This window comes from Pan troglodytes, chromosome 13 (genome assembly GCF_028858775.2).
Source record: "Pan troglodytes isolate AG18354 chromosome 13, NHGRI_mPanTro3-v2.0_pri, whole genome shotgun sequence".
NCBI lineage: Eukaryota > Metazoa > Chordata > Mammalia > Primates > Hominidae > Pan > Pan troglodytes.
In genome coordinates, this window is record NC_072411.2 from 134,682,116 (window position 1) to 134,697,326 (window position 15,211).

A 15,211-nucleotide genomic window follows, 5' to 3' on the forward strand; every position below is an offset into this window, starting at 1 on the left:
TCTGTTTGCGGTGGCCCCCTAGAGCTTGGGATGTACTACATCGTGTTAGTACCTAATACCAGTAAGATGGCAGCCAGACTCTAGATGTAGCTGGAAAGGTTGGGTGTTGGATATGTGTTCCAGTTCCTTCTATCTTTACAGTGAAGCTGAGTGCAGGCATTTGTCTCCCACTTTCTCTGCATTAATCTGGGGATAACATCTGTGGCAAATGCCTGTACAGGCATTTGTACAGGCTGCATTCTTTGATCCTGGGGAGATAGCTGCTGACATTGGGCCCACCTCTTTGTTTTTTGTGGTCTAGGGCCACTCAAGAATGCAAAGCCCCATTGAGTCCCAGAGCTGGTAATTAAAAACGCAGTCCCTTAGCTGAGAGCTATAGAAGTTCTGGCACTTGGCACTTGGCCAAACTCCTTTCATGAAGAATGGGTAAGCCTGGATTTATCACCAGGGTGAGCCCGAGGGAAGGCTTATGGAGCACCAAGCTCTGGTTCCAGCTGTCGAAGGGCTCCTGTTCTGTTCCATTGCCCAGTGAGCTGCTTTATGCAAGTTCATTTAGAAGGCAGACCGTCAAGTAGCCACTGGAAGTGTGTGCCGAGAGCCTCTTCTGGAGAGCGAATGGGAACTGCACATTCCTGCCTCTTTCTGCACTGCTCCAAGGGGGTGTACCCCATGGAAGTGTTTACACACTCATCTAAAACCACCACTTTGTTCTGTGATCAAGGAGACTCACATATACCTGGTCCTTTCTGTTCACAGAGCTGGGAGGTTTAGGATGGAGTCCTTTGGGAGGTAGCTGTAAAAGTTGGGGAACTCAATTTTTGGTATAAACCCTTTCCAGGGACAAAGAGGGGGCTGTGTTTTTTAAAGCCCCTTCTCTGTGCTGCTCCTGGGGGATGAAGACCCTGGAAGTGTTTGTTGCACCTGTATAAAAATGCTGCTTTCTTCCTGTGGTCTAGAGAGACACATTCATGCCAGTCCCCTTTGCCCCCAGAGCTAGGAGGTTTAGGATGCAGTCTTTCAAATGGAAGCTGTAAAAGTTGGGGTGCTCTATCTGAGGGAGAAACAGGGGGCCGCTCTTTTTAAGCCCCTTCTCTGTACTGTTCCCAGAGGATAAAGCCACTGGAAGTGCTTGTATGCCCGTATGAAACTGCTGCTTTATTCCTGTGGTCTAGAGAGACTCACATGCGTCTAATCTCTGCTCCCAGAGCTGGTGAAATAAGAGCCAAACTGTGGGGAACTTTAGAGTCAGGGTGCTATATTTAAGGCCCAAACCCTCCTCTCCACAGGGAGAAGGAAGCTGGGGTGATTCCTTCCCAGCTGGGTGGTGAGGTGCCCGGGGCCATGCCCGAATATGCCTCCACTCTCCTAACCATTCAAAATGACTTTCTCCGTTGCTCAATGGGTAGGAGTCTCAACTGGTCTCTGATTTTGTCTTGAGGAAACTGACCTGTGAATAGACCTATCTGGTGCATTTCTGGGTCGGGGGAGATTCAGGAGCTTCCTGTTCCACCATGCTGCTTGGGGTTGGTTTATTTCTGCTACAGCAGAGTGTACCGGCTGTCAGGGAGCAGGGTGGCCTGAGTCAGTGACACAGAGTAAAATAAGCCACACTTGATAGTGGGGGAGTAGGAATGGCCAGGGGAACATGTGGGACAGCACCTCTAAGATGGGCTGCAAACAAGTGAGGGCTGAGAACCCCCAACCCAAGCAGATGGAAAGGAGGCCCCAGAGAGAAGCCCCAACATGAGCCACAACCCATGTCACATGAACAGCAGTAGGGACAAAAAGGGGTATTTGGCTTGGACAAGAGAAGGAACCTGTGGCTCACCTTGGACCATATGAAGAGGAGTCACAGGGCAGGGGTCACACCAGGACACTAGGATGTGGATTCCTGCTCATTCTAAGGACTCTGCGGGAAAGGCCAGGTCAGGACACAGCTAAGGTTGTCCCAAGGGGAAGGGGTCTTGAGAAGTCGCAGTTCCTGCCCCTCATGGTTTTCCAGGCAAAGCTGAGTGTCCGCCTGATGGAGGCTGCAGAGAAGAGCTGCTCTTCTCAGACAGGGATGAAGTGCACAGCTTGCCAAGGGCTCAGTCAGTTATGTGCCATCTATCGTGGACTCCAAAATGCAGTGACAAGTGAGCTTATAGAGCAAGGGCTTCCTTGGGGTGCATGGGCTGTTTTCCATTGTCCTGAAACCTTCTATAAGCAATAGGAAGAAACTTAGATGGCATGATCAGTGGCCTAGGTTCTTCTCCATAAAGTCCTCCCAACGACAGCCTCTTATGGATCAATTGCTGTGCAGTGACTTAGACCCGGGAGGGCCAGCTGCTGACTCCAAAGCCTAAAGGGTCTCAGCTTCTCAAGAAGCCCCCTTTGGCCAGGCACGGTGGCTCATGCCATAATCCCAGCACTTTGGAAGGCCGAGGCGGGAGGATCACCTGAGGTCAGGAGTTCGAGACCAGCCTGGCTAACATGGTGAAACCCCGTTTCTACTAAAAATACAAAAAATTAGCCAGGGTGCTAGTGTGCACCTGTAGTCCCAGCTACTCAGGGGCTGAGACAGGAGAATCCCTTGAATCCGGGAGGCAGAGGTTGCAGTGAGCCGAGATCACACCATTGCACTCCAGCTTGGGCAACAAGAGTGGAACTCCATCTCAAAGAAAAAAAAAAAAAGAAGAAGCCTACCCTGCAGGCTGTAGGGAGCTGATGGAAGTATCCTGTGGCCCCTTGCAAGGGGAGCAGGAAGGGGAACATGCTAATTGAAACAAAAACAGATTACAGTCCCTTCTGCTTCTTAATGGATGGTAGACAGTGAAATTCATATCTATAAAAATAACCCTCTGCAGTCTCACTGGTACAGAGGCTGTGGGGATGGGAGAAGGAAAGCTGGACTCTTGAGCCCTGTCCTGCCCTGTCCTGCTGCTGAATGTCCTTGAGAGCCCACCCATGGGGACAGAGACAGTGCTCAGCCTCTGGACAAGCCCAGAGCAGGCAGGGGGAAAGGGAAACTACTCTTTATAATCAGTCCTGGGAAAGTGGGTTCCTGCAACCAGCTTCAGGGAGAGGGGAGGAGCTCAGCAGGGGGAGGGAGGAGAGAAAGAGAGACAGCAGATCTCAGCAGCTGATGGGCCACACCCCCTCTGGCACCCCGAAACTTCAGCAAAGGCTGTGGCCCACCCAGGATTGTGTGGGTGGAACCTGGGGAAGAAATGAATTAGGGTGCTGCCCCCATGGGGGGCATGGAGGTGGGAAAGAACCAGCCCACCCAAGGGGCCATGTGGAGAAACCCAATCTCCCCCCCCGCAGAACCTGCCCCCAGAGGCATTCGCATATGAAGGACTCTGGGCTTCCAACCTATTTGGAAATTTAAAAATTTTCAGCCATTTAAAAATACTGTATCTATCGCACTTACCAGCTGAGCCCCCGCAGGGCCCTGGACATCAGGGCCAGCATAGAAACAACCATAGGGATGGTGGGAACTTAAATCCAGGCTCCCTGGAGCTAGTTAGAATGACCTGGGGCTCAGGGCTGTTCAGTGGCACCAGATGCCATGTGCCCCTTCCTGGGTATCCCAGAAATCCCAGGGCCACTAAGCTGGAGCTGGGCTCAGCCCCCACATTCACCAATGTCCCCTCTTTGGCCCTAGGATGGGAAGCTTGGGCACAAACCCACCTCTCTGCTGGCTTCAAATCCTTCCTGAATCTGTACAGAGGTGGCACCCACAGGGCCCCCAGGGCTGAGGGGCACCCCCAACATCCTAGGCCCTGAGAACTCTGAGGCAAGCTCGCAGCCGAGGCGGGGGAGCTGTGCAGACCTGGGGAGGAAACAGGGGGGGCAGGCATGCCGATCCTTCATCGTGGCAGCTGCAAGCCAGCGCTTGGGCACCCGTCACCTCTCATCTGCTGATGGCAACACTGGAGACCATACAGGGCTCCTCCCTTGCCAAGGTCACCAGGCAGTAACCCCTGGGCTCAAGTCCTGCTCACAAAGCTGTGGATGGCAGAACCAGGATCTGGTGCAGAGGCTAGCCCCTGAGGATACTGATGGGGACAGCATCGCCTGCTGAACTTTGGTACACAGGTGGATACCTGGAAGATTTTTTTTTTCTCAGGTTTTTTTGGTTTGTTTGTTTGTTTTTTGAGGCAGGGTCTCACTCGCACCCAAGCTGGAGTGCAGTAGCGCAACCATGGCTCTCTGCAACCTCTGCCTCCCAGGCTCAAGTGATCCTCCCACCTCAGCCTCCCAAGTAGGTGGGTCTTCAGGGGCATGCCACCACGCCCAGCTAATTTTTGTATTTTTTTCAGAGATGCGGTTTTGCCCATATTGCCTAGGCTGGTATCTAACTCCTGGACTCAAGCGATCCACCTGCCTCAGCCTCCCAAACTCCTGGGATTACAGGCCTGAGCCACCTCACTCGGCTGGATGCCCGGAAGTTTAAGCACAGCTATAAACCATCCCAGCTCCTCTAGTTCCCTGCTTGGCTGAAGATTGCTTTCTGTCATCCCAGTGAGCTGTGCCCTCTTTGTGGGAGAACCTGCCCTCAGGGATGGATGGAACCAGCCCAGCAACAACCCACCTCTCAGCCACTTCTAGAATCACCCAGGAAGGGCCTTCACAGCCAGGCTGATGTCCCCTCACTGAACACAAGGGCAACGGAGGCCAGGTGGGTAGCTATGCTGAGCTCATTCACATTCCTCGACCCCAGTAGAATCACAGTCATCGACAGCCCAATGTGGATCCTAGGACGGGGCCTGGTAGACAAAGAGATGGCTGGGACTATGCCGCGTGCCTGGTCTCCCAGCGGAACACGTGATGCACCCATGCTGACGCCTGCTGACACCTGAGCTCCACAAGACCCTGACATGAGCAGTGTGGCCTTGGGAGCATGTGGCCTTGGGGGCATGTGGCCCATCTGTTAAAGGGGCTCCTGCCACTCTGTCCATCTCACTGGGTTATGGTGGGGATGCTCCTAGGGCCTGTCTGAAAAAGCAGTTTGGTAACTAGCAGGTGACACACAGTGCTGCTGGGCATCAGGCCACTTGCTCTGGACCAGCCTGGAAGCCAGGAACCTCATGTCTTGTCCCAGGCACCTCCCTGCACCCGTCCTCACTGCATCCTCAGCAGGGCACAGAGGGAAGGGGCCTGGCCCCAGGAGTGTCCCAGCCTCATTGCATTTCCTGAGCTGGGCAGAAGGGACCCCTGTCTGTTGGTTTTGCTGGCTGCTCACCCCACAGGCTCCCCTGATGCTGAGGCCTCCCCTAAGCCAGTGTGGACACAGGAGGGATTGGTGGTGGGTAAAGCTGGGAAACTGCAGGAGCCCGGGGTGAGGGCAAGAGGGCTGGGCCTGCAGATCCCAGTTCCAACCAGGATCCCAGATCAGAGGGGTGGGGTGGGCCTCGGGGTATGGAGGGTCCCAGACACCAGGCCCCACCCAGGAGGGTGGCAGGAAGAGGACTGTTGTACTGCTCCAGCTGCCCAAGGGACACGTGTGTGCCCAGCTCAGGATGAAAGGTCTGGAAACAGCACCTCCATGGGGCCTGGGGTCGTCCAAGGAGCACGCTGTTAAGGAGCCCTTGACAGGCAGCTCTGAGCCGGGCTCGGTGCCCAGGACTGAGCCTCTGCAGTCTTCCCTGACACCTCGGAACCCAGTGTCAGCTGCCTGCAGACTGCGAGGAAGGGCCCCGCCCCATCCCGGACTGGCTACTCCCGTGGGTATCCTCAGTTCCAGCCTCCTCCGCAGGGCCACGCATGGCTGTCCTGCCCAAGGCTCCAATAAGAAGGACTTTTTAAAGGTCTCTCAAGGCTGGGGACAGGGTGCAGGCAGGCGTTGTCTGAGCAGAATGACAAGAGCTGGGCTGGCAAGAGATTTGCCACTTCCATTCATGAGATGGGGATGGCCACACCAGGCGGTGCCCAGGGAGGGGTTAACCCCTCTAGGCCACCCCAAAGGAAGAATAACAGACCTGGGAGGAAGGGCAGGTGCCTGCTGGTCCCACTCAATTCAGACTCGGGATCCCTGAGTGGGGCTGCCCAATAGGATAATCCCCCCACCCCTGCCGCCCCTCTATGATCAGGCGGGGCCAGCCGGCAGCCTCCAGCCTGGGCAGCACTCCCTGCCTCTGTCCACCCTCCTCATGCCAGGAGCCTACCATTCCTACCAGTCCTCTCCTTTCTGCACCCCAGAAGCCTGTCTCCACACTGGAGGAGAGGCTGAGATGTCCTGTGGGTCAGCCTCACCTCCATGGAAGTGTGGATCGCTATCCCCTTCTCCAGGGAGGCTGAGGCCAAGGGCCAGGCTCAGACAAGGCAGAAGCTTCTCCTACTTCAGACTTGCAGGGGGCATAAGCCCCAGCATCACCCTGGAATGCGGGTCACCAGGCCATGAGGCTGAACTAGGGGTGCTCCAGAACTGGGCAAGAAGCCCTGGGCAAGGCTTTGGGGGAGGGCAGCTGGGCCAGGGAAGTACCGTCGGTTGGTGGAAAAGATAGAAGAGTCCAGGAAGGCTGGACACAGGCGGCCAAGCCAGGGCGACCAGGAGACAAGAAGGTCCTCTCCAGGGTCCCGGTTGTGCTAAGTGCCCTAGCCTCCCTGCAGAGGGCTCTCTCCAGCTCCGCCTGCCCTGGGGACCCGTGAAGAGGCCAAGGCAACAGTGCAGTGATTTATTGACCAGACTTTGCAGCAAGAACACAGCGAAGGTGGGGCCCGTACAATCCAGCCTGGCAGAGGGTCTGGCCCCCTTAGAGCAGAATCTGGGGACCCCAGTATATTTCCCTCACAGCCCCCCAAAGTCCAGCCTCACCCCTGCTCCAGGCCCCTCCTGAAGTGAGGGGCAGCAGGGGGACTGGGTCCTGGAGGGGCTGGAAGGCAGGTGGTGCCCAGAGCGGGGCTGGCACCGGGTGCATGCCTGCCCCGGTAGCCAGCAGGAGGTGATTCGTGCGGGGGCAGTGGGGGCGTGCAGGCGGGCAGCCAGGCTCACCACACGGAACACTTGTGGGCAGGGTTCATGGGTGAGTCCTTGGGACAGTGGAAAGCCCGGCCAAACTCCTCAAACTGGGACACACTGCCCAGCACCCTGGGGTGGGGAGAGACCCACACAGTGTGGGGCCCTGCAGCCACTCCAACCCCAGCAACCAGGGGTGACTTTTATTCCTTCCCATGCCCCCTGATCCCACCCCAAACACAAGGAGTGGACAAGGCCAGGCGGGCAGGTGGGCATACCTGTAGTGCTCAGGGGCATGCTTGTCGGTCAGCACCTGCAGGTAGATGGACTGCGACCGCCGCTTGATGCACCAGTTCTGGGTCCAGGAGCGGGGTGGAGGGGAGGAGGGGGAGATGAAGCCAGGCATCCGCCCCCTTGCCCCCCACCCAGCACACAAGGCGGTAGGCCCCCTCAGCACCACAGGACCATCACCTCTGACAGGACAGGTGATGACAGACAGGCTGTCCATGCGAAGCCTGGGCAAGGCAGGACTGGGACTGACCCTGGATGCCATGTCCCCACCCCAAGGCTCCCAGTCCAATCCCCCACCCGGCCCACCTGGGCAAAGGCAATGAAGAAGAGCTGGTCATGTGTGTACTTGAGCCGGGGCAGTGGGTGCTCTGGGCCGTGCTCCCGCACCCACTTCTGATAGGCCTGGGGACACAGAGAGCATGGACCTGCTATGCCTGCCCACCCTGGGCACCGCTTCTTCTCTGTCCTCCATCTAGGTAGCCCTCCCTGCTCTCCCTGTGAAGGGGGGCCCGTGAATCCTTCCTCTTCCAGGGGACCGTGACCCCAGCACATGCCGTGCCCCACCCCAGGCTAGAGCTCAGCAGGGTGGGCAGGGAGAGGCAGCTCTGTCCCTCCTCTGGAGTCCTCATCAGCCCCCGTCCCTCCTGCAGCAGGGGTGGAGCACAGGCAGGCCGCTCACGTGGTAGGCCAGCTTGAGGCCGCCCATATCTGCGATGTTCTCCCCAAGCGTGTGTTTCCCGTTCACCTGCCGGGAAGGGAAGAGGCCAGGGGGCTGCTTGGGGCCCAGCTGGCCTCCCTCAGGCATTGATACCCTGGGCCCCAGCCCCTAATTCCTACCACCCCTCTCCTTCCCTTGCCCAGAGAGTTTGAGGGGGGGCTCCAACCCTACTCTTTCCCCCCAACCCCCTTGTCCTCCGTAAGTCTGCGGACACTCATTATCTGTCCACGTGAGTGTGCGTGGGAACCGAGTGTGTGTGCAGGGACCTGGGCACAGGTTTTGTTTGGACATGTGCACGTGCGCAAGGGTGTGCGTGATGCTCCCGGCCCGTGCCCCACCAGGCCTGAGGGGCACAAGGGGCAGGTGGGGGTCTCACCCGCTGGTTGTAGACAGTGAAGTTGTCATAGAGACGGACGATGCACTCAGCCTTTCGCAGGAAGCGGCTGTAGGAGGCCTCCGTCCACCAGTGCAGCAGGTTCCCTGAGCGGTCATACTGGCCCCCTGTGGGCAGTGCAGCAGGCTGAGACCCACCCTTACCTGAGCCCCCTCCCCTCCCCACCCACCAGCCCCAGTTAGCCCATCCCCTACCCTGCCTCTCCACTGCCTGTCCTGCCCCCTCCGGGCCATCCCCTGGGGCCCCAACAGGCCTCACCCCAGTCGTCGTAGCCGTGGGTCAGCTCATGTCCAATGATGGTGCCGATGCCCCCGTAGTTGAGAGACCTGGGCCCACAGCAGCAGCATCAGGCCCTAGCCCTCCACCCTCTGAGAGCCCCATGCTGCTGCCCAGGCCCCAGATGTCCCCTGGCCAGGCCAGGAGGTGGCCCAGGGAGGCCACAGAGGCATCCGTGCGGTCCAGGGGCACTTGTGCCTCAGCTTCCTCATGCGCTATGTGAACGCCAGTGGAACCCATCCAGCTGCTTTTAGGAAATCACATCTAACAGAGCTGGCTGGGCGGTGAAACAGGGCTGGAGGAGACAGGAGGGAAACGGAGGCACCTACGTAGGGGTTTCTCCTCCTACCTCATCATTAGTGTTGCGCCACCTTTGAAACATCAAAATGAGCCTCAAACAAGTAAAGAAGACCCCAGGAAGTTACAAATAACAAACCTACACATTTTTCTAAATAACCAAGGATGCAGTGGGGAGCCAGGGTCCACAGCTGTCCTGACTCCTGAACCCAGCTGGGTCTGGGGCGATTGGAGCCACAGTACGCCGACACACACCTGGTAGACAAGGTCTGCAATGCCAGCCCTGCCCTCAGCCACAAACAGGGCAAGCTATGTACTCACTGTGGGAAGTCAGGGTCGTACAGGGTGGGCTGCAGGATGCCCGCGGGGAACACTACAAGAAGGGGGTGCTCAGTGGGAAACCCATCCACTTTCGGACCATGCCCCACCCGGCGTAGGGACACATCCCCTTACCCATCTGGTTCTTGTTGGGTAGATAGTAGGCATTGAGCGCCTGTGGGGGGAGCAGCCACCTGTGGAGGGATGCTGGGGTGAATGGGGGGAACACACTCCCTCCCCCACTACCCTCACATCACAGCTTCCTCATCAGCCATCTCCTGACAGTCTGGGGGTCACCCTGCCGGCCCCCACCCCATGCCCTGTGCTGGCGTGTGTGCCCCCCATATCTGCATGGCTGTGAGACGATTTGCCCTACCAGCTCCTGCCCTTTCCCCACAACCCTTCCCTGACCCCCAGCTCTGGCCCAGGCACCCACGTGGACTTGTCCACCTCCTGCCGAATCTTCTTAACTGAGAGCTGGATGCTGAAGCGGATGCTGTTCAAGATGTTCTTGAAGTAGGTCTTCTCATGGACCTCAAACTGCAGGAGGCACAGGCGGCACTCAGCGGCAGGCCAGGGCAGGGCTATCTGCAGACTGGGCAACAACCTGGCCGTGCAGGCCACCTGCCCTCCTGAGTGCCGTTAGTAGAGGGGCTGTGGACAGGCTGGGCAGGCAGGGTCAGGGCCCACCTCATACTCCTTGTCCACAGCATCGGGTTTCAGCAGGAAGTCCGGGTAGCCGACCATCACCATCATGTACTGGAGCTGCGGGCCGAGGGCAGGTGAAGGTGGCACCGGGCCTCGGGAGACAGCCCCCCGCCCCCCACCCTACCCACCAAGGAAGGGAGCACTAGGCCAGCCTGGGAGTGGGCTTCACAGTGGGGGAGGCAGGCCTGGTCAACTCCACAAAGGCCTCTTTGTCCCTTTTGCTCTCTTTCGCTGGTACACAGTAGGTGCTCAATATATATGGGACCAACCAATGACACTGGGTCCCCCCTCACCTTGGCCCGAGCAGCAGCCCTGGTCTCGGCGTCCATCCAGTCCAGCTCCTCCAGGCGCTGGCCCAGGATGTACTTGATGTCTTCCACTAGCTGCTGCACCTGCAGGGTCAGGGGTCAGGGAGCAAGGGTCAACCCAGCAGCCTGGTCTATCACTCCTGGCAGGAGGGGTACCCCTGCCTTTAAGCACCACTTTCTAAGCCCAAACCTCATTTCTGAACACCAAGAGGATACTTTGGAGGTGGGGATCCAGGCCCTGCACCCATGAGGGCTCACAAGATAGAGGAGGAAACTGCCCCAGCAATGACCACAGACATCCCTAAGGCCACGCCTCCCAAGCATGCCTGAGAAGGTGGGCTGGGGCCTGGCAGGGAGGTCTGCCTGCAGTTGATAGTCCACATAAGCTTCCTGGAGGAGGAGGCCTGTGGAGGAGCAGCCTGGGGCCTCAGAATCGGCTGAGTACTTAGCAGGGCCTGGTCCCCCTGCCTGCAGGGGACATGTGGGGCTCCCCATATTAGGACCATGGCCTCGGGAGGGCTCCACCCTCAGTTCAGCACCATCCTCCTCACTCAAACAAGGGCAACCCACCTTGGCTTTGCTGGCAGCTGAGAAGTGCTCATGTACAAAGAGGGCGCCAAGCGCCATGCCAAAGTGGCGATTGGCCTGGCCCAAGCAGACCCGGGCCAGCTCCTGTGGCTTGTCGCTGCCCTCCATCTCCCGTGCCAGCTCGTGCAGTGCCTCACGGAATGGCGGGGACAGGTGCTCACTCAGGACCACCACCACGCGCCACACCAGGTAGTTGTGCAGGACCCTGGGGACCAGGTGAAGCCAGTGGGTGTCCAGACGGACATGCATGTGGGCCACCAAGGGCACCACCCCTACCTGTGCCTGCCAACCTGTGGCTGGACCCAGGACCCAGACAGCCCCACAAAGAAGGGACAGGGGGTCATCCCAGCTATGCAGAGCAGAAAATGTAAAGCCCACCCAGCAGAGAGATCCAGCGTGCAGGGGAAGGACCTAGTGACCGCTGGGCAGAAAATGCCAGATCTGCAGCCATACCGGTGGGGTGTGGAGCGGATGAGCTGCGACACCTGCTGCATGTAGTCTGTCGCCAGCAGCACCACCTCCTCTTCCTCTGAGAAGTCCTCCTGGAAGATCTGGTCTAGCAGCCACTTCCACCGCAACTGTGAGACCAAGGACAGGGACAGTGAGGCTAGGGTTGGCAGGGGCCACAGAAGACAGGGAGAGGGGCAGAGAGAGGCAGCGAGGGGACATGAGAGTCCATGGCCAAGGAAGGGTTTGCCCATCTCTGGGGAGAGATGACCCTGTAGTCCCAGCAGCAGCATTGCCCCCAACCCTGCCTGCCCACGAGGACTGGGCCACACTCACGTGGGGGGTGATCTTCTGCAGCTGCCCCAGCGTCACCTTGTTGTACATGGAGCTGACATCTCGCCGTAGGTCGTCATACTCTGACACAGTGAACTGTGGGGAGAGATCACAGCTGACCCAGCCCTGCTCCATGATGCCCTCCCTCAAGTCCAGGGCAGCCTCCAGTCCTGGTCTGCTCACGTTGGCCAGCCGCTGCTCCACCTGCAGGATCTCTTGGGCCTTCTGTTCCACAGCGTCTGCACCCAGGAGGCTGAGCACTCGCTCCATGAACACCCTGTATGCTGCCAGGATCTGCACCAGGGGAGGGGGCTCACCCAGGGACAGGGACAGGCCTAGCCTGGATCCACCCCTCCTGGGGCCCCAGGCCTTCCCTGCCTCCCCATCCCATGCCCCAGCACCTTCTCACTGTCCTCATCCTGAGCGAGGTAGAGGGTCCTCTCTGGCAGGGTGAGCCCATCCTGGTCAATCTGGGGAGGGAGACAGGGGCCAGAGGTCAGAGGCCCACACCTCAGGTTCCCTAAACAGAGGGAATTCCCACTCCAATGCCCAGAGAGCAACCAGACATCCATGAGTACAGCTCCAGAAGCACGCAGACCCCAGCCCCTCTTTCCACCCAGACGAGATGGCCAAAGTCCCATCCCTGACTGTCCCAGCCTGCGGACGCCCAATCTTACCCCTGTACGTCTGCACTTTCCTTATCTGTCCGGGGCATTCGTAGGTCCCCCACTGACAGTTGGGACCCCTAGCTTTGGGGCCAGCTCCAGAACTCGCGGAGATGTCAACCCAGCCCGCCGGCGCGCCTCTCCCTCCTGGCCCTCACTGCCTGCCAGAGGGCTGGGAAATTGCGGCTCCCGCGGCTCCTCTAAACACCGCAATTACCCCAGGGAAATTACTTGCGCCCTCCTCCAGCGCTCTGCCTCTGTGCGCTCCCCTCCCCTCCCCTCTCCTGCTCGTCTCTTCCCTCCTCTCCTCTCACGCACCCGCCTCCCGCGCGCAGGGACCCCTGGGCAAGGCCACTGCGCCCCGGATCCGCGGCCGCTGGCAGGGCGCTCAGGGGGCGCACTCACGCGGATGACGTAGCGCGAGGAGTTCCTGTCGTCCAGGCTGACCGTGAGCGAGAAAAGCGCGGCAGCGCTGTACACGCCCTGCGCCTTGTACAGCAGCCGGTTGAGGTCCCATCGCGCCGCGACCCCCGGACGCTCCTCCGCGCCGCCCAGGTCCCAGCCCCCGCAGTCCTCGATGACCTCCAGCATGGGTCGCGGGCCCAGTCGCTCGATCTCGCGCATGTCGAGGCACGAGCGGAAGAAGGCGCGCACCTTGCGCTGGGCCGCGCCGCCAGGCCCACCCCCGGGCCGCGCCAGCAGGCGCCGTAGGCGCTCCTCGTTCTGCTCGCCGATGGCCGCGATGGTGCCATAGGTGAGCTTGTCGTCGGGGATGGCGTGGCGCCGCAGCCAACCGCCGCAGGCGAACGAGTAGAAGTCCTGGCATGGGTCGATGCTGGCGTCCAGGTTGGCGGCCAGGAAGCGAGCGGCGCGCGCGAAGGCCTTGCGCTCAGGGCAGCCCTCGGGACAGGCGCCGCCGCCGGCCGCGACCGGGCCCAGGTACTTGAGGGCCAGCATAGCCGCCAGAATGGCGCAGAGGCCGGCGGCGAACACCAGCCCCGACAGCAGGCACACCTCGCGCCGGTTCCAGTGCGGCAGCCCGGACCGGGCCCCGGTGGCGCTGCGCGCAGCGCCCAACGGGAAGCCCGGAGGCAGGGAGGCCCCGCGCGCGCCCCCCGCGCCGCAGCGGCTCACGTACTTGACCTCTTGGAACTCATCGTAGTGCGCAGTCAGCGAATACGGGGGCTCCATGGCGCCGAGGCCGCCGCGGTGCAGACCTGGGCCACCTGGGCTACGGGATGTGCGTGGCCGCCGGCCTCCTCGTGGGCCTCCGCATGGCCCTGGGGCCGCAGCTGCGGGAAGGGCGGAAGCAGGCTCAGGAGGCGCCGCAGCCGGATGGGGCTCAGGGTCACCGCGAGGAGGGACACAGGCCTGGGTGCAGAGGCCCCAGCCGCGGGCCTCATTCACTGCGGAAACCAGGGACTATGAGGGTTCGGCGGGGCCACCACCCCCGGGTGCACAGTGGAGTCTTCCCCCCTGTTCCCTCCCTGCACACACTTGAGGGCCGCAGGGTTGGGAGGGCTCTTATTGGAAGCAAGAGGCGCCAGGCAAGGGGCCTGGCACGTAGTGGGCCTTCATTGAAAGGTCGTCCCTCTTCCCCTTCGCCTTTCTTTTCCACGACCTGCCCCAGCCAAGGCCGGATGGAGTGGGGGAAGGAGCGGAGGCTGGAGTGAGGAGGTGCGGTCAGGGGCGCGTCTATGCGACACTTTCAGCTCTCCGCGCTGGACCCAGACAGACGCTCCGCAAAGCGGCCAAAGAACCAAACTTTGTCCTCGCGGAAGTCCGCGGGATCGACCACGCCAACCCCGCTCGCTGGCTCCTTCTGCTCGGTGGCCCGACGGCCCACTCGCCCCTTCCCTAGGGGCGCGCGCCAACGCCCCAGGGTGGCGGACACACAACCCACCCCCTGGACGGCCCTGATGGAGAACCCGAGACGGGTTCCCTCCCCCCACTCCCACCATCTCTGTCCCCGCCCCGAGCCACTCCTGGCTTCAACAGGTTCTCCCCAGAACCCAAACTTGGGCGAAGTTTCACCCCCGGCGGGGAGCGAGCTGGCTGGCGACCCCCGAGCCCCGGCGCCGTGCGGCGCAGTCCGCGGAGCCCGAGAGCCGAGCCCAGGAGCCGCAGCCGCAGCCGCAGCCGCAGCCGGAGCCGCAGCCTAGAGGACGCAGACAAAGCCGGGAGGCTCCGCGCAGTGGCGGCGGCGGCGACGGAAGTGGCCGCGATGGTGGCCTCAGCGGCAGGGACTCGGGCGCCACTTACCCGGCAGGTGCGCGCCCGAGCCGGCGGTGACCGAGCGGGTCGGGCCCGAGCGGGGGCCTGAGCCGCAGCGCAGCCGAGCGGGCGTCCGGTGTCTCCCAGCGCCCGCCGCCTCCTCTGCCGCCGCGCCGAGCCCGCCGCGCCGCCCGCCTGCCGGCCCGAGGGAGGGGGCGCGCCGGCGGCTCCACCCTCCTCCGCCCGCCCCGCGCGCCCCTCCTTCCTCCTGCGTCTCTCGGGCCACCTGGCAGTGGGGCGGCAGCGCGGACGTGGGTCGGCGGCCGCGGAGACAGGCTCCCGGGGGTCGTGCGCGGGCTGCGGTCGGGGACTCCGGGTCCAGCCGCGTTCCGAGACGAGTGAGGGCAGCGAGTACTCCCGTGAAGGGTCCCCTCCGATCCAGTGTCCCCACTCCCAGCCGCCCACCAGCCGGCTGGAAAGGGGCTGGAGCTGGAGATGAGGAGCCGAGGACTCCTCCGAAGGGCTGGGGGCGGTGTCAGTAGTGCCTGTGTTTGCCGGCACAGTCCCTGGCGCAGAGCGCACCTTCACTAACCGGCTTTTTTGTCCTCCTTGGAACCCCTGCCCTGGATGGGCTCTCCACTAGGGCTTCTGGTTGGCCTCGCTCCCTTCACCTAGCCCCTGGTGAAGGGAGCTCAGCGGGGACTCCTGCAAGAA

General features: G+C 60.9%; 1 protein-coding gene across 1 annotated transcript; it reads right to left on the bottom strand.

Moving 5' to 3' along the window:
• Window positions 1–6,645: 6,645 nt before the first annotated feature.
• Window positions 6,646–14,662, bottom strand: ECEL1 (endothelin converting enzyme like 1). The gene is made up of 18 exons (XM_016950705.3): window positions 14,546–14,662; window positions 12,689–13,575; window positions 12,020–12,088; window positions 11,802–11,912; window positions 11,622–11,714; window positions 11,292–11,416; window positions 10,821–11,043; window positions 10,236–10,334; window positions 9,925–9,999; window positions 9,671–9,774; window positions 9,370–9,428; window positions 9,238–9,289; window positions 8,602–8,669; window positions 8,326–8,450; window positions 7,911–7,976; window positions 7,538–7,633; window positions 7,219–7,295; window positions 6,646–7,072 (listed from the first exon to the last, which is right to left on the bottom strand). Exons 2-18 carry the CDS (start codon window positions 13,472–13,474, stop codon window positions 6,973–6,975), a joined length of 2,328 nt encoding a protein of 775 aa, XP_016806194.1. The 5' UTR covers window positions 13,475–13,575; window positions 14,546–14,662; the 3' UTR covers window positions 6,646–6,972.
• Between the last annotated feature and the right edge of the window lie 549 nt (window positions 14,663–15,211).

Bases quoted from the DNA above. Each gene is read 5' to 3' on its own strand.
- ECEL1 (XM_016950705.3), bottom strand. From the start codon at position 13,474: ATGGAGCCCCCGTATTCGCTGACTGCGCACTACGATGAGTTCCAAGAG. The intron at 8,670-9,237 runs GTGAGTACATAG...CTGTGGGCCCAG, and splicing joins TACGACCCTGACTTCCCACA to GTCTCTCAACTACGGGGGCA. The intron at 7,296-7,537 runs GTGGGCCGGGTG...TCCTGGACCCAG, and splicing joins TCTTCATTGCCTTTGCCCAG to AACTGGTGCATCAAGCGGCG.